This window comes from Dipteris shenzhenensis, chromosome 1, assembly GCF_047967505.1.
Source record: "Dipteris shenzhenensis isolate YYH24624 ecotype China chromosome 1, Dip_SZ_1.0, whole genome shotgun sequence".
NCBI classification, from domain to species: Eukaryota; Viridiplantae; Streptophyta; class Polypodiopsida; order Gleicheniales; family Dipteridaceae; genus Dipteris; species Dipteris shenzhenensis.
The window spans coordinates 6866772-6875805 of record NC_141596.1 but is presented as its reverse complement, the minus strand read 5'-3'; the positions used below and the strand labels follow the sequence as shown (position 1 = coordinate 6875805).

Below are 9034 nucleotides of genomic sequence, written 5' to 3'. Positions count from 1 at the left end.
TTAGTAAAAAGAGCACATAAGACATGGAACATGATCAAAGACTAACCTATCCTTAGGAACAAATTCACGAGCTCCATTGAACACATTCATATGTACACCAAACAAGTGGTATGCGATTATAAGCTATAACATCAACTTTGAAGACTCTTGTTATCCCTCTCGGTGCATATAAGCTCGAAAAAGTAAGATTTACTTCATTTACTTGCACAACAAGCACCTCTTAGTGAGAATACATTTATGAGTTAAGGAAATGAATGCTAAAGTGGGAGGATCACATGTGGATCATTGGTATGTAGAGCAATATTTTGGCATTAACTTAGCAAACCTAAAGGAAGTTGTGCCATGCATTAAGTGGTCCTTCTTTCGGTTGTAATTTGCTATGGGAAAGTAAGTAGTTTTAGAGTTTGGTTTTGCCAAGTCAAGAGCCAACAAAACCATAAAAAAATGTGTCCATAATTGATGTGACAAAGTACAAGAGTCCACAAGTGCATGTGGGCATTGCCTCCTAGTATAGTGATAAAGTGGACACTTTTGGATGCAAAGAAGAAAGCACATGATTTTTTTAGTGCGTCGAGCTATTAAAAGGCAATCTTAGCCTCGAAGCTAAAAGAGAATTCCATAACAAGTAGTTTGAGATGCACAATTGATTTTTTTAATAAAAAAGTTGAGAATGTTAGTCCTATGGTGGAATGGTGCTTTTCCAATGTTAGTCAGGGTGGGAGATGCTAGTGAGATGGTGGAATTGTAAGTAGGAATGCTTTTCCAAAGAGGACGGGGGATGCTTCAGGCACATCCACGTAGGATTTTGGACTAGGTGTTAGTCCCATATACCATTTTGGTATTGGGGGAGACATCAAGAAACAATTCTTTCTATCGACTCTCTCTCTCTCTCTCTCTCACACACACACACACACAAGTCAATTGCCACGCAAGGGCGGTCTTAACTAGGAGACATTCAGATTTGACAATTGACACATTCCTGCAAAAGAGGGCGGAGCCTCTTAGGAGCCTAGGTTCTAGGAAAACATGGGGCTTCATCCGAATCTCTATTAACAACTCTTCGGTTGTTGCCATTGCCCATGTTGAGATTTGGGGAAAAACAACCAGATTTGTCTCAGTGTACCCTTGAACAGATTAGCTCTGACAATGGGCAAACTCGATTTGATTTTGTTGCGGATTTCCGAAATGAGTGTGTCCTTCTGAAACAGTCTGTTTGATTAGGAGCTCTAAATTCTAAAACCAAGTTTCAACCATGTTCCTGCTCTACTCAATACTTATCTTTTTGCCATTCTGAGGAAAGGACGAGAGTCGTGCAAGTTTGCACTGTTTGGGAAATCGGGTCGTCTCATTTCGGTGTTAGGATTGCTTCTTCCCGATGATCCCACTTCAAGAGTCAAGTCCAAGAAATTTGAGAGCCATTCCTGTCTCGAATTTGGCTGCAGTTTCCATAATCATCGAGACAGCATCTGCATCATCGTCTTCTTGCAACAATTGCTGCTGCTACCGTCTTTAACTAAATTCATCAGTGATGATGACAGTCGTTATCTGTTGCATGTTGCGTTTTAGCCAGTTCGGCCACAAAGCAAACATGCTCTCAACGCTCATGATCAGGGCGAGTTGCTCGTCCTGTTACCGTGGCGATGGCAGGGCAGCAGAGCCCAGATTCCTTCCTCAGCTCTGTGGGTAAAATTGCAACAGCTTCAGGTACTCACCACCAGCAAGTAAATTGGGCGAGCTTTCAAGGTATTATTACTGTCGTATGGTGCGGTAGCAGGGCCATCGTACCTCTAGGCTCTAGCTATCTGACCGGAGCAAGAAGCTATGGGCTGCTTCCATCAATGAGCAAGACTGGAGTGACAGGCATGGAGTCTTGAGTGTGATTGAGCTACCCAGATAGTTTTTACAACTTACCCCATGCAACAAGGCCGCCAATCGAATCGTTGAAAGAGAGCAAGAATCAAGAATCACGACGCAGTTCTCGCAAGTCTCTTGTCAGCGGAGGATGAAGAAGTGACGAAGCCTCTCTTCTCGAGTTCTGATGATGCTCTAGGCCCAGCTAGCTAGCTAGCACGTTCCTGTCAGCCAGCTCTTCGTACTCGAGCTCCACGGTCTTCCTAGCCTCGACTCAGTCGACTGTCAAGTGTCCACGCACAAACTGGTCTTTGTCCATGCCTCTTCTCACCTTCCATCACTTCTTTCCCCATCAATCTTTGTTTCCTCGCATTGAATCGCGTCTTTCCCCATCACCGTTCATCCAAAGGGACATTGATCCCGTTGCACTTTTGTTCTTGCGTACTTCCTAGTTTTCACCAACAAGACAACAACCCCCCCTTCCAACCATTCACGCCTTTCTGCTTCTGCCAGCTTACGACAAAGGGGCTCTCAGTAAAGATTCGATCAGCTATGACAGGCGACCATCGAGGGTTAATTTGCGCGTGGTAGCACGGACGGTATGAAACCGGACGCGCAGGGCGTCCATTAGAATAGTTAAGGAACCGGGAAGCCAGGCACCATTCGCACGATGCCACAGGGATAATCGCTGGAAATTGCTGTCTGTTGGTGAAGTACGAAGCGTGAAGAAGGCAAGCGAGAAAGGGCAACAGTTCATTTCCGAGCTGCAATTCGGGATATCGTCGCTCAAGACAAGCTCGCGAAATATTGTAGATTGTGTCAAGAACCAAGTCCTTAATGCATGATCAGGATTCGCTGTGCAGGGGAAGTCGGGAGCTCAACTGGCGGGGGAAGATGAGCTCCACCAGTCATACTTGGATTTGCATTTTCCTGATCTTTGGCTGCTTCTGTCTATCATCGGCACAAGTCAGCGCTCCCCTTGCTTGCCATGATCCCAGTCGAGTGTGTTCTTCCTATCTCTACTACTTGCTCCCCTCCAATCAATCCAAAGCGGATGTGGCGACACTGTTCAACGTGGGAATGGAAGATCTGACACTTGATCCTCGCAATGCTCAGACGACCGATCGGCAAGGCCTATACATCCGAGTGAACTGTTCCTGTTTCTCGTCCATATACCTTGCGAATTCTTCGTACAAAGTGACTACAACAGCTCCCCTGAGCACGATACTCGCTGAGAACTACGCAGGCCTTGCGTGGGCGAAAAATGCGTCTGTAACAGTAGCTGCCGGAACCACCGTGCCGATCACATTCTTGTGTGGTTGTCTTGATAATACGGGGGAGTATGGGTACTTGCTCAGCTACGTCGTACAGACCGGTGATACCCTTAAAATTCTAGCCATAATGTTCGAGACGTCTTTGCAAGAAATGGTATCTATCAACAACATCACGAATGAGAATCTCATCTTTGCAAAACTGGTCTATTATGTGCCCATCAATATAGGTAAGCTCCTGAATTAGCTACCTTGCTTGAGCATTTGACACCACTGTGCAGATTTCGCGTTGTTTGTAGTTCTACCTGCCTGATTGCTTTTTGTCGGTTCGTTCTGCTCAGGGCCTTTAACTACGCCTCCAACTGCAAGTGCCCCTGAGGCTTTACCACCTGCTGTTTATCCGTCAGGTAAAGTCGTTAAAAATACATAAAAAACAAAATTCAAATTGTATTTCTAGAAATTGATACGAGCCGTGGCATAATTATGTATATGTATTCTCACTAACAAGGTCTTCCCATTGAAGACAGAGGCAATAAGAACAGTATTCTAGAGCACAAGGCATGTTGAAAGTGAATGCTTCACTGTGTTCAGAAGGAATTATAATTTTCTTGGAGTCATATGGCAAATTATAGGGATGCATGATTGCAAGTGCCTGCAGTCAAACGAAAATGTTAACAGTAATTGTAAACTCAAAAAATGCAATAGATGTTTGAAGGAAAAACTAATGGTTGGTTAACTTATTCTTCACCCTACATCCTTAAGCTGGAAGGTCATGAGCACATCAGTAAGTAGCATCCCCAAATGCTCCTAATGCCTCTTGGACATTAGATGTGAGCCCCAAATTATACTATATATATGTGGGTGTGTGTGTACACACTTTTTTTTTTCTAGTGAGAACTTTGAATGCTTTATATTACAAGATAGCTATCCCAGAAAGCTGGTAAGCTGAAAGATTACATCAAGAGAAAATCTCGGTGTAGGCCAAATATACATCATGATCTATGGAGTGAGTTTACAAACAATCGAAGAGCAATTGCTGCAAAGAACGACAAAAGAAAACAAAAGTAGGAAAAACTGGATCACCAAAGACTCTCTGGTTTCTATCTTTCCAGAGTCCAGAGTGCCCAGTAGTAGCGAACCCAGGTACAACTTAAAATATGACCGTCAAGGATAGATCCCAAACAGCCAGAAGCTTGCCAAAAGAAGCCTGAGGAAATCTCACACAAAAGTGTGTGTGTGTGTGTGTGTGTGTGTGTGAGAGAGAGAGAGAGAGAGAGAGAGAGAGATGTATTAATGTCTGCGGGAGGCCTCACTGGCCTATGGGACAAAGTACAAAGTACATCACAAAGGGGAAAACTCACACAAGCCTCAATGGGTTGGAGCAAAGGGTGCGCTAGGACCCTTGATGAGTACTATGCTGATCTAAAAAGGTCAATAGCTTGAGTAAAAATCAAATATAACTCAAATACAAACTGAACTTTAGTAGACTAAGAGCTGGGATTCAGAAACCGAAGCCCGATGCCATGGTCGCTCGTCTGTAGGCGGTGAAAATACCTCGGATCTGCTCCTATCAAGCTGTTTGCATTATGGTGGGGGGGAGGCGTGGTCTCCTAGATCTCTGAACCTGCTGGGCTATGTTCAGAGTGACCTCTCATCTCGGGCGGTCTCCTCTGAGGAAAGTTGTGATAAGCCGGACCACAATAGAGTGTGCTGTAGTCACTCTCTGTGTCGTGGGTGGTCTCTGCGTCTCTCTCTCTCTCTCTCTCTCTCTCTCTCTCTCTCTCTCTCTACGGTCCCTTGTCGTCTCTCTCTGCTGATCAAGATTGCTCGCATATCAGCTAGCTCCTCCACCCCGCTGTGCCCTGGAGCTGACTCAAATGCATAAAAATCAGTGACGTGTCGTTGTGCAGGGCCAGCCTCTGTATCATGTGGGTTGGTCGCCTCCCGTTGCTCTCTAATTTTGAGTATCATGACAAAAGTGCCTCAAAAATTACTCCACCCATTTGTTCACCCTTTCCGACTGTCCATCAGTCTCAGGATGTATGACTACTGATCTCCCTCTCTAGTACCAATCCATAGATCTTGGCCAATGTGTAGCCAATCATGAGGGTGCGATAGTTCCCAATGTCCATGGTATCTCCTGCTTTGTGTATCGGTAGTAGCGGTGCTCCATGCTAGTGGGAAGCTGTGACAAACTGCAAGGTTAAACATCTGTGCAATAATCGTGGATAGAACCTCTTGCCCATGTGCGAAATGCTCTGTCTGTAGGCCCTCATGATCTTGTGCTTTCCGGTTGTGGAGCCAGCGAAGTGCAGCCTGCACACACACACACACACACACACACACACACACAGAGTCTATTAATGTCTTATGTGAGAGAGAGTCTATTAATGTCCACAGGAGACCAACAGGTCTATGGGACAACAAAAAACCATCCAATACATCTGCTTAGGGAGAGACCAACAGGTCTATGGGACAACAGAAAACCATCCAATACATCTACTAAGGGAGGGCACATGGCCCCTCCCCTAGAGTGCAATATTTAGAGTACCTACATAGAAAGCATAAATATAGCTGGCCATACATCAGTTTAAGATTGAGAGTCTTTTTGGTTTAGATTTAAACTCTTTAATAAGTGCTATTCCATCACGATAAACTGCCCATTTATGTCCTTCCTGGCAGCCTTAACCTTGGCTAATTCCATTGCGAGAGAGCGAGAGAGAGAGAGAGAGAGAGAGAGGAGAGAGAGAAGAAAGAAAGAAAGAGTCATATTAACGTCCGCAAGAGACCTCACGGGTCTATGGGACAAAGTACAAAATGTCAAAACGACTCAACATCTGGATAGGCCAAAAGGTCGAGGAGTGCAGAGAGAGAGACAGAGAGAGAGAGAGAGAGAGAGAGAAAGAGAGAGAGAGAGAGAGAGAATGTATTAAAGTCTTCGGGCGGCCTTGCGGGCCTATGGGACAGAGTACAATAAAAATATGTAACTCATACAAGCCACTGTGGGTTGTGGAAAAGGGCCATGGTGGCTCTCCTAAGGGCCGCGAAGGTGTCTCTTATCTGTGTCTATCGAGTCATCTCTCGCTATGGTTGTGGGGAGGGGCTCCGTGATCACTATATCCGGTGGGCCATATCAAGAGTAACACCTCGGCTCAGGGGGGTCCCCTCTGAGTGGAGCTGGGAGGGGCTGGACCTCCATCATGTGCGCCTTGGTCAACCTGTGCGTCGTGTGTGGTCTCTATGTCTCTGGCTATACTGCTCCGCACCTTCTCTTCCTACAGATCCATGCTGCCCTCATGTCAGCTATTTCCTCCTCTACTCCCCTATGTCTTGGGGCTGACTGGAATGCATAGAATTCTATGACATGGCGCTGTGCTCGATCCATCTCTATCTCCTGTGGCATATTCCCCTCCTGCTGTTTGATCTGCTGCAATAAGGCCTCTTTGTGTCACCACAACTCCATTGAATAAAGGCCAACGCAGACCTGGTCATGGAGAGAGAGAGAGAGAGAGAGAGAGAGAGAGAGAGAGAGAGTTGTAATAAATTTTTAGGAATTTTAAAAAGGGTAAAGTTAAAGAATTAGAAAGGAAGCTTGTAATTGTCTTTTGAATATATTTATCATCTTCAGGGTATGCCTTTGGTTTATTCTAACTTGTTTTTGTATGATTATAGGGGCAGGGACCTCTTCTACTGGCAGTGGTGTTTCTCTCGGTCTAGTTGTAGGTATAGTTGGAGGAACAATTTTGTTGATACTGGTCGCAGCTGGTGTGATTGTATATGCCCGGAAGGTTGCTGTTAGTAGGCATGGAACTCTTGCAGCTTATGGCAAAGGCAGGTCCAATCAAGATGGGGAATACAAAAGGTTTATGTGTGGAAATAGTAGCATGAATCCTTTGACATTTTGCTTCAAGATTGAGTCGGTTGCAAAGAAAAGTACAAGGCGGCCAGTAACCCTCTCTAGAGGTAGCAACTGCTTTAATAGTGAAATCTAAGTTTCTTTCTGTAGCAGGATGGGACAAACGCATTCATATTATTCTTTTGTTCATCTTATAGGAAATATAATTTGTAAGATTGGATATATTCACTATACATGTATTATTAATGTATTCTTTGATTTAATTCAAGATGTCTTTCCTAATATTTGATGGGCTTTTCTGTAACCTGTATTACATGGATTTCAAGTCTTGTTGGAGATGTGCACCGAAAATGCAGTCACTAACTTGACTACTTTTGCCCATATTGGGATGTATACTTCCAGTCACTGATGTTTTGATTTCTGCTCACTCAAAATGAGTAGATTGGAAGTGGAGTCTCATCAATTTTGTTCAAACCACTTCTTGCTGTTCTGGGAATTCAAGGCCATTGGAGAATTTTTTGGCATCTTAATATTTGAATAAAGATGTGCTCGCTGTTGATCTGTATGGTAAACACTTATTGAGCAGCTCAAGGGCTGAGTAGAAATGCTATGGATTGTATCTGATGAAGTCTATAGTTTGAAGGTTAGTGAGCTTATGTTCATGACTGAAGCCCATGTCCACTTTTTCGTTAGCTTGAGAAAATAAGCCTTATTAAATATGCTATGGAAAACCCCACATGGACACACTTTAAGTGGTAGAGGATTGGTATTGCTTGTCTACTCTTGTTTGTGTTGAATATTTATAGGAAGTGTGTTTATGTTACGTGGATGGAACTCAAGAGCCGATGTACGTCTGTATGAGAACCTATTTGAATGGAGAGCTTTGAGCGATTGTAGGATCTACGAAAATTAGGAAACAGCTGTAAGAAACCCTGGCTGGTCTCCCACTTGGTAGGTGAATTCCTTATAGTGGCAAACCTATAGAAACAAGATATATCTGGCTTTGAAGGATAGGGGATTTGAAATTAGATATCCTTCACAGAAAAGAATTGCAGGAAACCATGGCTTTCCCAAGTTGAAAGGTAATGTTTTTTACATTTTCTTAGGAGGATCTATGTCAGGTAATATTGTTTCAATTTAGGAAAATGAAGGTTGGGATATTTATTTATTTACTCTCAGTTCTAAACTATCCTTTGTACCAGAGATGATGACTGGTGTCATTGATGCCGAAAAGCCAGCAGTATACACGTATGAAGATGTGCTTGCTGCAACAGATCATTTTAAAGAGTCGAATATGCTTGGGCAAGGAGCATTTGGCACTGTTTACTATGGAGAGTTGAAAGATCAGGTAATTCTGAACCACGTCTAAGCACTTTTTTAAATCATGCTCTTTGAGTACCAACATTAACTTGCTGATTAAATGAGATATCATCCATTGTTCAGCTGGTCTTGCTTAGAGCTTTTCTGTCTGGCAGGTTGTGTGTCAAACTATCATTTAATGCTGAAGGTTGGCAAATAGACATCTTTGTGAAGCTTTGCCTAATTACACCTGTGTTGACAACAAGCCATGTTTGGGATGCTTCCTGCATAGTGACCACTGAAAAACATTGCCTTAGAACTTGAAAGACATAAATGTCCTGGATGAAAATATGGAAGTTCTCAACTAAAACTTGTACTGTCTCCCTCATCCCCTTGTTTCTAATCAATAAAGTAGAAGAATAATTGGAGTTCAAACAACAAAGATACTACAAGCAGCAAAGCACGCTGCACAACCAAAGAAAATACTAAAAAGGAGGGGATGTAAGAAACGCATGTCTTTTGAATTTATGTCAATCGGATATCAAACTATAGCATTATTTCAGACCACCTAGCTTTTCTTCCTTTAAGCTCTGGTTGATTGCAAATCCATGTAATGCTTTCTTGATAAAAAAAACGATCCCAAATTTGGCACCATACAAATAGTGCCTCCATTCTTCAAAGCATAAGCTATAGCATACAATTCATTCTCATATTTGAAGTAATTCCATTGGGCACAATCTAGTCTTGGATGAATCTC

At 43.4% G+C, this 9034-nt stretch overlaps 1 protein-coding gene across 2 annotated transcripts in view; it reads left to right on the top strand.

Annotated features, from left to right (window-relative positions):
- Nucleotides 1–1698: 1698 nt before the first annotated feature.
- Nucleotides 1699–9034, top strand: part of LOC147905308 (lysM domain receptor-like kinase 3) — a 29701-nt gene continuing 22365 nt past the window's right edge. For both annotated transcript variants that reach the window (XM_087399373.1, XM_087399299.1), the window contains exons 1-4: nt 1699–3352; nt 3464–3529; nt 6795–7085; nt 8181–8326. In XM_087399373.1, the coding sequence (XP_087255499.1) occupies nt 2689–3352; nt 3464–3529; nt 6795–7085; nt 8181–8326 (1167 nt within the window). In that variant the 5' untranslated portion in view covers nt 1699–2688. The remainder of the gene's footprint in view (nt 3353–3463; nt 3530–6794; nt 7086–8180; nt 8327–9034) is intronic.